Genomic DNA, 17,326 nt, shown 5'->3' on the forward strand with positions numbered 1-17,326 from the left:
AGCATGTGGTTAGGAACTTTTAGGCTTTTTTTCTGTTTTCTCTGCAATTCTTTCTCCCTCAGAATAAATTTATTTGGTTTTGTGAAGGCTGGCTATTAACTGGTATACACTGTTGTAGCCCCTGGGGAAAGATTAATCACAGGCGCTGGACCCTGGTCAGCACTTCTGCTGGGAAAAACACACAGAAGTGCAGACCGACTTCAAGCCTAAACCCCCAGATATGGAGGAAGAGAGACTGGATCTCTGCCCGAGAGAGATAATAGCTGGGAAGCCTGAAACCTTTAAGACCCAAGAGGCAGAGGTGTGGAGTTAACCCTGAAACTGTGACAAGATGATCTGGTGGTTAAAACTGTGGTCTGGGACTCAAGAGATGTGGGTTCAATTCAGGGCTTTGGAGCTGTGCTCCGGTTCCACCCCAGCTCCAGGCAAAAAACCTGCAGCTCCACTGCTCCAGAGCTGCTCCGCGCTCCAGCTCCAGGATCTGCTCAAAGCCCTGGTTCAATTACCAGCTCTGCCTAAGAACACCTGTATAAACAGAGGCAAGTCAAAGGGCCCATTCTCCCTGCCTTGCACCTTGCGTTATTTATATCCGTGCAAAGCGGATATAAAATGCTATCAACCCATAATGGTAGCATCATACACCCCCTTTACCCACTGACAAGCTACAGTCGAGTGGAAAATCAGGCCTTTAATGTCTGTCTCTTAATAAATAATATTTCCTTTCTCCCTTCCTTTGTTTACAGTGTAAGTGCTATATTCATGGACTATTTCCTATGTGCAGGCGCAGTGCCTGGCAAAACAGGGCCCCAATCTTGATTGAGGTGCTATTAAAATACAAACAACAAATTCACCGGTCGTCCTTCCCATTAATAATCTAGATGCATTTAAATTTTTCCTTTTAATGAAAAAAAAATTTAAAAAATAAAATAACCACACACCTCCTCCTCCTCCCCCTCTGGGTCTATTTCTGTTGTTACTGTTTTGCTTAATATATTTCAACCAAGCAGATTTCCCCCAGCCCTCCCAATTCCCCACAATTCAACAGTTGAACTAAAAATAGATTCCCTCCTTCCCTTCCTCGCCCCACAAAGAAAAAAAAGAGCCCCCCCACTAAAGAAGTGGCTGGGGGGGAATGCTGAGGCAGTCACAACGCTAAAATAATATGCCTGTTCTAATCCTGCAAATAGATTAAGGGAAAAAAAGAAAAAAACTCACACACCAACATGTAGCAACTAGCAAGTACAGTTTCCAGCGTGCAGCATAAACAAATGGGGCTCCTGCCCCGTGGAGTCCAGCTCTCCCAGGAAGCAACAGCACAACACACGCTTTATACATCCAGGAGGTCAGCGCTATGCTAAAGGGAGGGCTGTGTTTTTACCAGTACGTTGATTCTTCTCCTTTATGCACCAGGCTTAAGCTAGCAGTGTCTTGTAACAGTGTCCTGCGGCAAAGAAACTTACAAGGCCTGGGAGGGAGAAGGCCAGGAAGGGAAGAAGCAGGATTTGGGTGACAGAACCCAAAAGCAGCTTAAGCACTTTAGCAGCCAGCAGATCTGGAAAGGGGAAGGGAGAGCAAAGCAAAGAAAACAAAACAAACAAAAAAAACCACAGGGTGTGGGAAAGGGGACAATGAACACTACAGTCAGGGTTGCTGCTTCCTTGCCAAAAGCAAAATATCAGCATAGTTGATAATGAGGAGTTGGACAGAATTCTCTTCCCTGGGAAAAAATAAAAATGAGGTACCTGTTTCCCCCAAAGCAATAATCAACCCCTTCCAGCAGTAAGATCAATGCTCCAGTGACTGGCCAGAGAGTCTCTCTCAAATAAAATAGTCCTAGCAATGACCAGGCCTGGGCACAACCGAGAATATGGACTGTATCACTATGCACGTTCAGGAAAGAGAGGTGCTCTCCCCTTCTGGTCTGCAGAATCACTCCTCCTTCCTCCCTGCAGAAATGGTTGATTTTGTCCATCACTCCACGGAGATGGAGCCTTTTCTTGGGCCTCTCCGTGTTTCTCCAGCTTTTTCCGTTTTTGGACTGTAAAAATGAAAAAGATCCACGGCAATGAACAGGATGACTGTCAAAATAAAAAAGTTTTACCAAAAAAAAACAAAAAAAACCCCAACAACCCATCCCACCAATGAGATTTGCCTTCCTTGCTAATCCTCCAAGACAACAATCTCTACATTGTGCACCTGGTGCTGATGGTCCTCAACCTCTGCCATCACCTTCTCCTCTGTCCTCAGCTCAGTTTCCAGAATCACAGCTTTGCCCTCCGATTCCTCAGTCTCTGCTTCAGGATCTGGTGCTGGGTCTATCTCTATGATGGTCTGTCCATCTTCTGAGGTGCCCTCAACAGCTTGGATGGTAGAGGTCAGGCCAGACTCCATGGCCACCAGTTCCACAGGGTTCACCACTGTGGCCACATTAGCCAGGCCACCGCTGTCCTGCATAGCAGCTGAGCTCAGCAGGGCCAAGCTCGAAGACGGATGAAGGGTTACAGTGTCAGATGAACTGGACTTGGAGGAAGACACCACGGTGGCGTATCGGAAGAGCTGTGAGGATGGCAAGGTGTGGAGAGTCACTGGGCTGGATCCCTGGCTGATGGTTGCCACCGGAATGTTGCCCACTGAGAATTGCTGTCCCATAGGGGCAATGGCAATGGGTGAGATGACTGTGAACTGAGGCTGCTGGACGGGGGTGGAGGGACTCAAGACTGTGGCTGAGGCCGGGCGCTGCAGACGAGGTCTCTTAGGGGGTTTTGGAGCACTGACTGGCATCAGCACCACGTTCTGGATCGTCTGAGACTTTATCTTCTGATCCCTGGCGAGCTTCTTCTGCTCCTCCAGCTGGCGTTCCAGGTCTGCAAGAAGAATTACAATGCAGCATATTCAGATAAATCTTGAGTCACTGAAAACAGAGGGAGATACTAAAAGGGACTCCATAGAATCAGCAACATCTGGTGCCACATATTATTTATTTTACAGCGAGGCATCTCAGATGTCCAATCAGGTGTTTCTCCTCAATCCACTTCGGACAAAACTATGTTCAAGACCAGGGCTGCACTGACTATGGCCCTGCAGCTTCATCAACCATTCACACTTGTGCAGAGTGAAGGCAGAACACTGCCTTTCTGATCTGGTAGCTTTTTACATCCACACTGCATTTGTGTAAATGGCTGCACAAGGTGCAACGCAATGGAGAATTAAGGACCAAGGTCCTTGGGATTCCCCTTGTCTCCTCATTCTGGAGTGGTTATCTACCTCTACTTATCTGCTCACAGTCGTGTTTTCACTGCCAAGAAGATGGGTGCCATTGCTGCACACACTTGTTCCAGCTAGGAGAGACCGCAGCAGCGAGTGCCATCTCCTGAGCTCAGTTGGGTGCCATCTCAGGATGGATGGCATTCATGAGCTGTCGCAGGGACTGGGAGTCCCAAGGCCACTCCCGAAGCTGGGTCTCCAGCACAAACAGAGCTCAGATAAGGATCTTTGGGGGATATAACTGAAAATAAGAAGAGGAAGCATCAGCCATAGTGGAGCAGATCAGAAGTCCAGCAAGGCCAGTATCCTTCCCTCAGCAGAGGGCATACCTAATATATTAAACACTCCCTAACACCCTGGCCAACGGTTCATTGCTACACAAGGGACTTTGGGGGATTCCTACCTGATCCCTAGAATGGATGGAGATTCAAGTGCACGTGTTTCATGATGTAGAATGTCAATAATTTGCAGTGAAACGGGATAACACACCAGTTGCGTGCTGGTGTATGGAAAAAAAGGCAAATTTAGGTTTTAAATAAAGGGAGCAACATATTGCTTTGCATTTGTTCAATGTCAAATAGGAAAACGCACGAGTCACATCAGCTCTAGACAGCTGTGATGGGACACCAGGTTTCACTAACAAAGAATTTCCCAGGCATTGACCATACCTGCTAAAGTATAAAGAAACTGCTCTTCTCCCTGCTCTGTTTGGCTTTTCCTGTTGTCCAAAACTTTCTTGACTGTGTCCATCAAGCCAAAAGTGTGGGCCACATTATTCAGGACTGCAGCATCTGCAAGGAAACCCCAGGTGTGAGTGCTTAAAATTCCTTAGACAGCCTGAGCTTCCAGTCAAGGAGCCAGACAGGTGAGATGTATTTATTTATGCCTAAAATCCTCTAGTGCTGTCTGTTAAAAGTTCTTAATTTTTCCAGAGTGCAATTCCAGGATTGCTGGCTGGGGAGGGCATTCTCACCCCCGTGGACATCCAATGATGGAAAAACTCTGTTCGTATCAAAATAAATAAAACAAAGACCCGTCGCTCAAGCAGCTCTGAATAGCTGCAAATTAAAGCATCATCTGTATATGCAAATATGCTGTTAGACCAGCCCCTACAATTTTTCTGCCCATAATGTTCGCAGTGTCATTAGCGCTTCAGCAATAATGAAGGTTGCACAAGTTTTTCCATTACATGCGACTTTCTGAAACTGTCATCCCATCTGCCCAAAGGCGAATGAAAAAGACCAAAACAAAACATGGGTGTAAGTAAAAAGAGGATTTGACGCCAGGAGAGGATTTTGGTAGTAGGAAAGGGCCAATTTTCCCTTCCCATCTCTGACCATAGCCACTTTTTCAGTAATCCTTTAATGTCAACACAGAGGCTGCTGGCCTCCCACGCACCTGTGATCTGGAAGGGAGACTGGCCGAGCCTCTGCTGGACACCTTTCAGCACCTCTTCTATCTCTTTCTGGATGTTGCAGACGACCTCTTCCATCAGCCCCACGTCGGCTATTCCTTTCCAGAACATCAGCGTGTCCTCTGGCACAGGAAGAGACAGGAGGGAGAAGAATTCGACACATACAAGCATTTGGCATTTTCCCGCAAGGCTACATTAAAACCGTTCCAAGAGCAGCGCGCTGTCATGCAGCAGTAACTTTGGAAGCCGGCTTCTAATCTGGCCATCAGGGCGGACATGACATGCAAAAACAGAAACAAACAAACAAAAAATGGATCTGGGAAGTAAACATCACTAGTGAGGACTTTCATACAGCTTACGACTTTAAGAGCAGTACTTCACTACCTCTGCCTGTCTGCACAAGATACAGAGTCTATGGTCTTCACCTGCTGGCCTGGGGAACTCTGCCTAAGCTTCTGGACAGGTATGAGGAGGGCCAGTGAAGCATCTGTAACAATAGTGCAGGGAGAAAGTGGATGGCTCAGAGAACTGGTAATAAGCTATGGAGGGCTTTGCCTCTGGGTCAGTAGTTTGAATCTTAGCCATGGCCAATAAGGACTGAATGTGAAGTTGTTCACTGGCCTGTGGAAAATGAGTGGGTGGTCTCTGCCCAGTTTCTGGTAGGCTGGTATCTATTTCATAAAGAGTCACCATATCGTAACAGGCACTAACTGACCTGCTTAGTCATCTCAGCAGAGAGGCCAAGGACTGAATGGGCTTTAGAGACTGAACTCACCCTTACTTACAGTAGGGGGCACCATGTTCGTTTGCAGGGGAGAGGGGAAACTTGCACGACTGCTGCCTATGTCATACCTGTTCTGAGGACATTAGTCTCCCAGGCTGTATATCTGGAACCTTTCATCAGCCTTAAATTCACTCAGAAAATTTGGATGGGTGGCAGAGAATAGCCTAAAGACAGTATGAACTTACCCGAAATCTCCTCTGTGTCCTTCTTGATGCCCTCCTCAGTGGCCATGGTGACAGCAGCTGTCAGAGCAGAGTTCCATTCAATCCCTTCCTCCATGCTCTCCTCAGACAATGCGATTTGGGTGATGCTCCCTGCAAAAGGATCCAGAAACGGAGGCTTCAGCTCTCTCGACAGCATCAGGAATATCACGCTCCAATCAGCAGTTTTACTTTCCACTCCCCCAGTGTTTTTCACTCTCTGTCAGGCTATTTGTATCTATAAACCAAACTAGCAAAAAGCAGATGTTGTTTGTCATCAGTGGAACCATATCTATGAAATGCACTAGGGTTTGTGGATGGAAAGCCGCTCCCTGTCCAAAGAGTTAAACAGAGACCCATCCTGGTGTAAAAGTAGCAGAAGGGATCAGAATAAAGGAGGAAACTTAAGGAGCAAATTGGTCAGTCATTTCTCTGCCTTGTCACATTGGGAACATAGGACTGTCCATATCGGATCAGAACACTAGTCTATCCCGACTGGCATCATACCTCACACACTGGCTGTAACTTCAGACTTAGACGAAAGTAACCTAACCAATTGTATGATAATGTACAAGGGGAGGAAATCTTCTTCCTGACCTCTGCAAAAGATTGGCTTATGTCCCAGAGTATGAGATTTGATGAGCCTTATTTCAGCACTCATAGTTAAAATGCTATTGGTCATTCAAAGTCTCCACCCAGAGTAATTGCTTCGTTGAGTTTCTAAACAACATTAAACTTGAAAGCACTTTTGGAAGCACTGAAATGGCAGCACCACTGCAGAAGCCATGCATCATGTATGTAAATGGTACCAAATGCCAAGGTGTAAGGTTACTAACTACCGCATTTGGAAAACAGGACAAACTGGTAAGGCTGCAGGTGGAAATACGCTGCCAGAAGTAGAAGTGGGAGCCAGATCCCGGCTGGCTGGGGTTTTAATATTCCATTTGTTTATTTTTCAGAGTAAAAAAACCCACCAGAAATCCAATATACTCCCTTTCACATGATCCTCTACTAGGCCTGCAAATAGGACATGGGTCAGGAAAACCACTGCAAGCAGGTGTCTTTCAATTGTATTTTTCATGAGCTGTTTTGTGTTCCACACCCAAGTACTTTAGAACAGAGATTGCCAAGAGGTCAGTTACCAGCAGTTTTCCGTTGGGTCCCAAAGCACCACCAGTGCATTGCTGGCGGCTCCCCACCCCATGTATAGTTCATTGCTAGATTCCACTGATCCCCACTTCCAGCCGATGCAACAGGAAGCTTCACCCCTCCCAGGAATCTTTTGAAACACCTTGGGTGCAAGTAAATAGTAATCTAAGATGTGGGACTGCAAAATGAGAAAGGTGGTGGTGCACTGCACTAGGACATTGCACACAGAAAACAAACAAAGACAACTGGACAGTCTCAGGGAACAGGAGGCAGGAGGGGAGTGCTACAGGGTAATACACGGCATTTCTAGCTGGCTTTGTCGCCTACCATCAGCTGATGTGGGCGTCTGCACCACACTTGTCTGTTGCCCTGGCACCGGTGCTCTGGCACTGCTGATCAGGAGATCAAATTTGGTGCTTCGACAGGTGTTGGTGCAAACCTTGTCGTGCTGGTAGAAGTCGATTTGCCCAGAGTCCATCATCTTCCTGTGCACAGAATGGGGAGAGAACTATGCAATGAACTCAGCTTGGACCTCAGAGGGGCAGAGAGAGGTCAGAGGGATAGCTATGACCGCATGGGGAGGAGGAAGAACAAGAAACCCGTGTGCCCCCATGATTCCCCCAGAAGATCTTAACTGAAAAACAGTGCCCCTCATTGCTCCATTCCCCAACTTTGTATACACAGTTCTGGCCCTGTGACAGTACCCTTATACCCCATTAAATACCATACAATCCTACCTGTATATGTTCACCACATAATCTCTGGGACGTAAGGTGAAATCCTGGTGCCAGTGACAAAACTCCCATTGACTTCAAGTGGGGCCAGGATTTCACCCTAAAGGTCCTGCAAGCTGCTGGCCATCCATATTATAAGTGATTTGCTCTTCCATCCACTTTTTCTTGATAAGAGATTTGACTGGCATGTATTGAAGACACAGAGGCAGATGAAATGTCTGCATAGGATTCTATCGCTGCACTAAGGAAGTGCTGAAGCTTGCTACCATGGCGGACAGTCATACCTCAACATGATTCCTCCAAGGCGAATGGCTCTCTTCCAGTCCTTCAGGGTAGACTTGCCAGCCAAATGAACAAAGTGCTTAGGGCTGATCAACTGGTCATTAAACTAAAAAAAAAAACAACAACAAAGAATTCAGCCAGGCAGAGGACAGATCAACAAAACCAGGAGGGAACGTTACTTTACGTTAGGACACGCCACAAACAGAAACCATTGGTCAGTTCTTCTAGCCCAATGTCCTGTCTCTAGCCATAGCTTCAGCTGAAGGAGACTTCCACCTCCCAATAATGTACTTAACCGGCAGTGCAACAGTGGGCGGCTGTTAGGAGCGGTTCGTTCCTGAACCCCTTCCTGGAGATCATTTTACACCCTGAAGCATGTGATTTGATACAAATGTAGAAGAAAATCCAGTATATTTACAGGGATGTTCTGACTTCTCAGCAGGTGGCCCAAACAGATCAAGCCCAAAGCACTTTCCCTAGCACTTTTCAATGCTGCCTTAAAGGTAGTTTTACAGTCCATGAACAATATTCCTACCATAAACAGGTGTAATTACTTTTAAAGCCAGTGGTAGTTGCTCCCATTTACTCATAGAGTCACAGATTCCATGGCCAGTATGGACCAGTGTGATCATCTAGTTTGACTTCCTGTCTAACGCAGGCCACAGAACTTCCCCAAAATAATTCCTAGAGCAGAACTTTTAGAAAAACATCCAATCTTGATTTTAAAAAATTGACAGTGATGACGAATCCACCATGACCTTTGGTAAATTGCTCCAATAGCAAATTACCCTCACTGTTAAACATTTACACCTTATTTCCACTATGAATTTGTCTAGCTTCAACTTCTAGCCATTGGATCATGTTAGACCTTCCTCTGCGAGACTGAACAACATAACCTTTCATACCAAAATCAGAGCACTCAGATGCGCTGACAAATACCTTGGGCTAACTCACTGGCTTTTCTGGGTTGCATGCAACAAAGAATTTGGTTTGGCATATGCTGTATGGTAATAAGGCCTGTCCTTGCTGCCACTGAAGTCACTGAAAGTGCTACCATTGAATTCAATGACACAGCATTAGGTTAATAACTAACAATATATTTGAGAGATGAACCACAACCAAAGCTCCATAAACAAACTTCAGATGCAGATATAGGTTTAGATCTGAGTTTGCAGCAGAAATCTCAATCTGTAGTGGCCTGTATCAGAACAACAAACCTAAACACCTGGAACTTTGGAAAAGTTTACACTCCAAGTTCAAGAACATTTAGATTTGGATCTACCTGTAATAAAGATCCAAACCAACTTGGATCTCGATTCAGAATCTGGAATCAGAGGACTTGCCTCTCTCTAAAATTAAGGTATCTATTCAACATGCAAATTAAAACACTAAAATGGTCAGTGTAAATAAAACCCGATTTAATCGTTTGTTTGACTTTTAGCCCATCTTCTCACCTGCTTCCATTAATTCCTTCATCCTCCTAGTTATAAAGTGATGAGTGCTTTAAAAGGAATGTTTAAAAAAATTACCCTTTTGGCCATCCTTAAATCATACTTCTAATCCTTTAACTCCCTTAATTAAATACATGGCAGTTTAAAGTGATGCACACATCTTATATACACTAGGCTGAATTAGCTCTATGTGTCAAATGACACTACACCATCTGTTTGGTGTGAGCATTTTGCTTGGGAAATACCCTCAACTTTACCTCGCACCAATAATTGAGACATGCCCTCCTAAAAGCCAAGCAGTAAAACATTGAAGCCACAAAGTGCACATCAGCTGCAGGAACCAAGAAGTTCTGCACTCAGCGTTTCTGGCCTGCAGGATTTGCGTGAACATATAGATGCGCACACTGGCATTAACCTCAATAACTTATCACATTGCCAGCTGGAGGACCTGACAGCAGGGTTCCCTTTCCCCAGCCAGCATGTCAGGAATGGAATGCTTGTGGGGGGCCTGCACTACTTCAGGAATATTCCCCAATGATAGGTGTGACCCTAAGAACCCTTCAAAGCCAAGCGGCAAAGGCTCCACTGTTGTGTAAGAGCAACTCCTATCAGACCTGACAACCTTACTATACCTAACACATGGCTGTCATAGTATGTATCCCAAAAGGGTCATGGAGGTCTCTAATAAAAGCGTATAACATACTGAGCCTCATAAGCACTGTGAGATGTATGTACTGATCATATTTAAGGAGTTGTGTATATGTACCTAAAATACATTTTAGAGTCTTTGTCCCAGGCAGTGTTGACACACAGGTTTTGCCAGACAAAAGGGTGTGTATTCACCTATCTGCCTAGGTTCATATGTAGATTAAGCCAAGACAACGGACGCATGTTTTGCACATGGACAAGGGTATGAAGGCAACTTGGAGCCAGTACACCAGGAAAGGAACCACAGGGGTTGTCCTGATTCCGGAGCAAAAAAAACAATGAATTTTGGGAAATATAAGGAGAGGCAAAAAGGCATTTTGTTATCCATGCACTAAGGAAAACCCCTGGCAGAGAGGGCTTCATGAATATTTGCATCCTGGTTTGTCTTAAACTAGCTAGCGCTGCAAAAGACTGACCCGCTGGGGGAAAATCGACTTGATTATATAGAAAAGGGAACCATTAACAAGAGTAGAACCAGACTGCGTTTTATTATTTTGTTTTATATGTAATTAGTTCTGTTTCGATTATCATTACTCGCTATCTCTTAAATCTCAGCCTCTGATAACACACTGACTTTTTTCTCTATAAATATATCTCAGTGCTGTGATGTTATATTGGAGCTGATCCGCAGCTGAATCAAACTCGTGTGAGCCCTGTTCCTCTGGGGTCAGATTAGCTGGTATTTTCTGTGAGTATCCATAGGCAGGGGCTGTATACTACAGAACATGGTTTCAGAGGGGCTCAGATACACCTACTGTTAACCTGCAAGGCAAAGTGAGGGCTGGCAGAGCCTGAGGAGATTGTTTGGGCAGCTAACAGACTCTTGGTATCAAGGAGCTGAGGCCCACTTAAGCACCAGCAAGTCTCTCTCACACACAGTCCTGCGCACCCTTAGAAACCATCACAACATGGCTCTAAGGGAATGTGATGGAAGAAAAGAAAGAAAAAGCAGGACTTTAAACAGGGATCAATAGCAACTCAGAAAGAAAATGGGGCTGAGAACCCTCCACCCTGAGATTCTCCCTGAAAATCTGCTCATAGTCTTGCCTCTGACAGAGACAAAACCAACTCCCATGTTTGTGGCCCTGCATGCTGCCTAAGCAAATTTAACAAACTCCAGTGTGGAGAGAGAGATGAAATTGAGAGAGAGAGAGAAAAAAATACCCTGGAAGAAAAAAGATGACCTGCCACAGTCTCAGCTTCAGAGAGGGGATCTGCAAAGGAAATCAGGCTACTCTATAGCAAACAAGTTACCTTGACACACTTGACATTAATTCCTGGACAGACAAACTTCTTCCAGAGGAGAATGGCTTTGCTCTCCCCACAGGTGATGGGGTAGGCAATCTCAATTTCCTCGTTGGTTTCAATGGTGCTGGGGTCTGCAGGCAGAAGCATGGATAACATGAGATTTTCATTATTGGGAGCTCAAACCACAAAGGCAGAAGTGTGAACGTCCAGTTTTGTGAGTAGGAAACTTCCTAATTAAGCAATACGCCTGTTATCCTTCCCAGCCCCATAAAGCCATTGCAGCTAAAGGGTCAATTTTCCTGCAGCAGGTGACTTCCTTCTAAATGGCAACACCCAATATCTACGTTTTTCTTTAGCAGAATCTTTTTGAAGTGATCACCAATGCTAACAAATTGCATCCAACGCAAGCACTAATAAAGGGCACCAAGGGTCAGTAAGTAGAACCACATCCTGTCATGTGGGAAATCTCAGTTTAAATTTAAGACATAGGAGAATGTTCTGCTCTAGTGTCTAAGCAGTGGATCTCTGCTCCAAAAGCCTGTTCCGGGCAGGTGCTGATCTTCGACTAACGTCAATGAGAGATCCACACACAGAGAAGGGGCAGAATACTAGAGTCAAGATCCATTGTGTGATTCTGAGAGAACTTCCCCCTAGGCTCTTGCTCTGTGGGCTGGCAGGGAGCACTGCGGAGCCAGCATGCTCACCTCATTCTGTGTAACCCAAACCCATAACCTGTATCAATGCATACAAAGCAAGAAGCCAGCTGTTTGACAGGGACTGGTGTGGATGCTCAAATAGTTCCTGCTGGATTCCCTGCTCACACAAACACTGTACAACTGCCGTTCTGGTACACAGACACTAGCACCTGTGTATCAAGAAGGCCTCCAAAGTGAATTCCTGGCTCCACTGAAACCAATGCAAGTTTTGCCATTAACTTCACTGGAGCCAGGATTTCACCCCCAGTATCTAGAGTCCTAGTGTCCTAGCACTAGTGAGCCAGGTGGGAACACCCCAAGACAATGCACTTCACGTCCTGGGGAAACAACATCCCCAACTGCCGATCCCAGTAATGAGAGAATCCCAGTGTATTAAAGGTGCAAACCAAACTGTAATTCTTACAGTTTGTGGACATGTTTATGCCCACACCAAAGAGAAACTTACCAATCCCTTCTTCTAGTTTGTGTATGGTATGTGTTTCTACAGCCACCACAGCGGCACTGGTCTCAGAGCCCTCTTCGTAAATCCTGTTGTAAAAGTGTCCATCGATAAACAAACTATATAAATCACGGAAAAATTAAGATTCATAGCACAGGGTTAAAAACCTCATTTCATTTTTTGCTTACTTGTCCCTTAGGGACAAAATCTTTTCTTTTACAAACTTTTTTTTTTTTGGGGGGGGGGGCGGGAGGGGAAGGAGGCGGGAAGGGGAAAGGGGGGTCAGATATAAAAACTGAGTAATAGTCACCAGGGATTGAAACATGCATACCTGTTACCAATGCTACGCTCCCCACCCCACACTGCTCCACCAGTAAAACTGTAAAGTCTCTGTTTTACGTTTGTACTGCAACTTTGCCTACCACCTCAGGTATACACGTGGCATTTTGCATCACTGTATATCCTCCTTGTGATCACGTACTGAAAGATTCAGTTGTCATGCCGACAGGCAAAGGGACAGAGTTACCTGTTTATAAATCTGCACTTTTCATGTTATGAGTTTTATGCACGTAAAATCCCAGTTCATGTTGAACAAATGTGTTTTGCAATATATTTATTGATTAAAAGGCATGTAACTGGTGAAAGTCATCTATCTCTAGAAAGAGACTGCCAATGCAGGGTACCATAATACACTGCCAACATTTAGCACCCTGGGTTTATCATATTTCACAGTAGGGGATGCCAAAGCAGGAACAGATGTTTGCATATGTCAACATAGTTACATTATCACATAGGTGATGGTTTCCATGTGATCAGCTGCACTTATCATGCCCCTTTGCCTGGCTCAGCTGCATACGGCTTATTAATCTATCTCCCGAGGTGTTGTTTTAACATTCATACCCCTGAGTAGCCATTAAAAAAACCCAACAAACTACTAGGGAATGTGGAATTCCTCTGTCCTATAATTACACTGGCCCAAAGCTCAGATACCATAGTAGTGGGCCCAGTAAGTGACCCCCAAATAGAACAAACTAAAATAGAAGGAGTAGTATTTAGTCCTCGAACAATGACAAGTTTAAGGTCTAATATCTCATAACCCATTAGGGCTAGAAGCAAAAGTATTATAACTTTTTATTTTAAACACAACATAAATTAATCTGTGGAACTCATGGCTACAAGACATTCAATCTGAGAGCTGAGCAGGATTCAAAAAAGGATCAGACATCTATATATGGCTATTGAGAAAATCCAATTACACAGGATAGGATTACAAAATAAGGGATATAGACCATCATGATTCATGGCATAAACCAATCTCTGCTTGGGGTTAGGAAAAGGCTTCCTCTAAGGACAGGCTATTTGAGAATTGTTCATTATGGAGATATCTTGTACCTTCTGCCGAAATACTTGGTACTAACCATTGTTACACAGGATACTGGAGTAGATCTGACCACAAATCTGATCCAGTATGGCAATTCGTAACCACTGCAAAGGGGAGGGATTCTCAGCTTCCCTCTGAGACACCCAGGGCTTGCTTCTAGCTTGGGAATTCCCAAGATATTGAATCTTAAAGTCACTACCTTATTATGGATGTGAACTACTTTAAGTCATTGTTAGCGGTTAATATTTTAATCAGTTATAATTTCTCTTTTCCTCTAAGGCTTGCAGAACAGAATCAAAGTATAACCCTTTCAGAAGTACCCCTTAAAGAGCATGCTGAAAATGGACATGCCTTGGATCACATACATGAGATTAGCCACATTGCAAACATAACCCCTTCCCACACCCGTGCACCCACATGCATGTCAATATTCTAGAACAGGCAAAGCTACATGGATCACTCACCCTTGCTGCACTGGCTGTAGCTGTAGTATCACTTGGGTTTTGGTATCTTCCGGGTTCTCCCCTTCATTCCCTTCGCTTGGTACAACCACCACATCCCCCACAGGGACACTCACTTCGGCATTTGCCATTTCTCACATGCAGTCAAAGGGCCGGGTGGCCAGTGTGCTGTAGCAGACAAGCAGAGGCAGCTATTTACCCTGGTCTCAGGGGAAGAACAAGAATGCTCTATGGTGTCAAAATGGACCAGCAACTGTCGCCAGCAGTCCTGCCGCAGTTAACAACATGATATTGGACTAGTGGGAGCTGAGACGCTTACAGAAGAACGATTCTCAATCTCTGAGCAGGTGAAGGGGAGCACTAGTTGTTGATAAAACTCCATGCTGCAGAAGCAAACTGAAGTGCAACAGCTGCCATGAAAGAGAAGGGGATATTGGGCTTGTGATAATGGGCATGTATAAGCCAGAGAGCGTACCTCTCAGCTTGCAGAGCAGGCAGTTGAGACCATTTAGATCTGGTATCAGTGAAACACAAAAAACACGCAACTCCACAGTACCATATTCACAACATTTTAACAGCAGACAGAATGCAGAGTGGAATTACCTGTGCAGTGTAGTTTAAGAACTAAACATTGCAAAATCAGTGCCAACCAGGTCAGCGTTAGCACTAACCCACATGCTTGGTCTTGGCAGCAGACGTGAGTGTGCTGGGAGACGGTTTTCTAAGATGAGGCTAATTTCCTCCTTTCCTTAGTTGCAAGATTCCTAGCAGGCATTCTGATGCCATAATCTTTTATTGCCAGACAAATGCATTGGCCAGATCTTTCCCCACTGCATGCAAGCATAAATGTAAGACTGTGATCCTAGCGCCAAAGATGAGTTGAGGAGGGGACTAAAGGTCTTCAGAGTGTTTTATTGAAAGCACCTTGAGTATTTGTTGTGCTTTGCTGGAATATTCTCTAGTGCTCACACGGAAAAATACACATGTAATTTTATTACCGGAGGAGTTAATTGCTTTTTTTTTTTTTTTTATTATCCCCTCTCCATGCTTTTTAGGCAAGGATAACACGTTATGTAATTTGTTTGAAGTAATCCAGGCTCCAGTTCAAGATTGTTCTCCTTGGTTTTAAAACGCTCCACAGATTTGCACCAGTTTGTCTCAGAAACCATGTCTATTTCTCTACCTCATCTTGTCTAGCTGGCCTCCTCTCTGCTCTTCTCCAGTCTCACCATCCTTGACATGAAAGCCTTCTCCTCTGCACCTCCTGCCATCTGGAATAGCCTCCATGTATGTGTACAGAGAGACCCAGGTTTACATTGGGTTGCCGGAGGCAGTGTTCTCAGTGGCAGACCTCCAGCTGTGGCAGACCTTGCTAGATGAGATCAGGCTGAGTCTAAGCCTGATTCTGTTTAGGACCAAATGTAAGGCACAGCTTACCAAGAAAACCTTTGCTTATGCGCTGACCTAAAAAGAAGCACACAACCCTGCTTCAGACAGCTAGACTAGTTATCCCGGTTCAGATTTGCAGTGTGTTTTGGGACCAATCAGAACATGGCAGAGAAGCAAGGAATAGAAACATGATATGGCCAATGGACAAGTGGCCCAGTAAGGTTGTGGCTGCATGGGATGCACAACTCAGAATTGCTCAAGGAGAATATGGCAGGATCTAGCTATCAAATCAGTTCTCCTTTGTTTTCAAGATTTCCTTGGCTTAGATGGGTCTTGTCTGTGTCTAGTGAGAATAGGATCTGCAGTCTCTGTCAGAGGGAACTCTGGGAGCTTCATAGCATATCAAAGCACCTAGTGTCAGATGTTACCAGGAAGATGAGTCACTCGGGCTCAGACAAATCTGCTGTGAAGTCTCCTGAGATGGCTGAGTTCAGTTGCTTCTGGACCTGGCATACGTACAATTGAACTGCATCTGCAGTCCCCATTCAGCACTGTAAATACCCTAGGACTGGCAGAGTCCTATACCTGATATTTGTTCTCCCGCAACTTGTGTGCCTGAAACACAGGCAGATTTGGTCCCATGGGAACAATACAACTCTCTGTAGTTCACTTACTATACATCAGAGGCTGTATATTCTTGGGTCCAATGTTTAGTGGCATCTAGGGTTGGATTTATGAAATGCAGCACAACATTCCCGCATTAAGTGTTCACACATCCCACTGCAGTCAAGGTCACAGTATTAGAAAAGTTTCATCCTTCACCCCTCCATATGGAGGTGCACAAGCCCTAAAATATTCACCTTTCAGTAGTCAGGCGTTGGATGGTGAGACCCCACACTCCTTTCATTTTTTGGCTGTTAAGATAACATGGTGCAAGATCCTTCACCTGTGCTGGGTAGGGAGGACATACTCACACTTTTTATTCCCAGTCAGGGTCCCAGAACATGAGACCAGTCACCTTCTCAGCATCAGGACAACACAGGTCTCAACCCACCCAGCGAAACACCACTCATCCATCTGTAGTCAAGGTCATAAAGGTAACACCCATGTCTGGGATGAACAGAGCACTGCATTCACCACTATACACATACCTTTCACTCTCCAGTCTGGTGTAACCGGCAGGGATTCAAAAGGCCCAACCCCCCCACCTCCCTCAAGGCCTCAATAATCTAAACACACAGGTGGTCTGAGGATACCCAGCCCCCTTCACACCTGCACTGCCAGTAGACAACAGGCACATGGCTGTCCCCAAAAACTACCTTCACACTGAAGATCAGATGGGGCAAGCCTCCACTGTAACAACCCCTTACCTGGCTGTCAGGAACTCAGAGAGCATGAGACCCTCCCTCCACCCCTGTGTCCCCATCATCCCATAGGGACTGGAGAAAGTGAGATGCCACCTTCAGAGCCAGGTGTCCAAAAGGCCGAGCTGCGCTGACCCCTAGTCAGCGGGAGGGTGGCGGGGGGGGGGGACTCTATGGCATGCTGGCTGGGAAGGAGAAGCAGAAGGTATTAGCCGGCCATACACAGCCCAGATTTCCTCTTCACCTTGTGTAGTAACAGAGAAGGGGGCAGGAGCTTTCCCAGGACTGCCCCACCCACCCCACGGCTGGGGGCGGCAGGGCTCAGGCAGCACAGACTCCCTC

General features: G+C 45.5%; 1 protein-coding gene across 4 annotated transcripts in view; it reads right to left on the bottom strand.

The window, feature by feature from the left end:
- Nucleotides 1-856: 856 nt before the first annotated feature.
- The window catches only part of GMEB1 (glucocorticoid modulatory element binding protein 1), a 17,230-nt gene continuing 760 nt past the window's right edge, over nt 857-17,326 (bottom strand). The window contains exons 2-11 of one of the 4 annotated variants that reach the window (XM_032802879.2): nt 14,235-14,399; nt 12,396-12,478; nt 11,241-11,365; nt 7,830-7,933; nt 7,139-7,296; nt 5,648-5,776; nt 4,663-4,800; nt 3,933-4,055; nt 2,197-2,864; nt 857-2,038 (exon numbers count right to left, since the gene is read on the bottom strand). In XM_032802879.2, coding sequence (XP_032658770.1) covers nt 1,676-2,038; nt 2,197-2,864; nt 3,933-4,055; nt 4,663-4,800; nt 5,648-5,776; nt 7,139-7,296; nt 7,830-7,933; nt 11,241-11,365; nt 12,396-12,478; nt 14,235-14,362 — 2,019 coding nt within the window. In that variant the 5' untranslated portion in view covers nt 14,363-14,399 and the 3' untranslated portion in view covers nt 857-1,675. Of the gene's footprint in view, nt 2,039-2,084; nt 2,865-3,932; nt 4,056-4,662; nt 4,801-5,647; nt 5,777-7,138; nt 7,297-7,829; nt 7,934-11,240; nt 11,366-12,395; nt 12,509-14,234; nt 14,400-17,326 lie in introns of those variants that run through there. The other 3 variants (XM_032802876.2, XM_032802881.2, XM_032802880.2) reach the window with 3 other exon arrangements.

This window comes from Chelonoidis abingdonii, chromosome 25 (genome assembly GCF_003597395.2).
Source record: "Chelonoidis abingdonii isolate Lonesome George chromosome 25, CheloAbing_2.0, whole genome shotgun sequence".
Lineage (NCBI taxonomy): Eukaryota > Metazoa > Chordata > Testudines > Testudinidae > Chelonoidis > Chelonoidis abingdonii.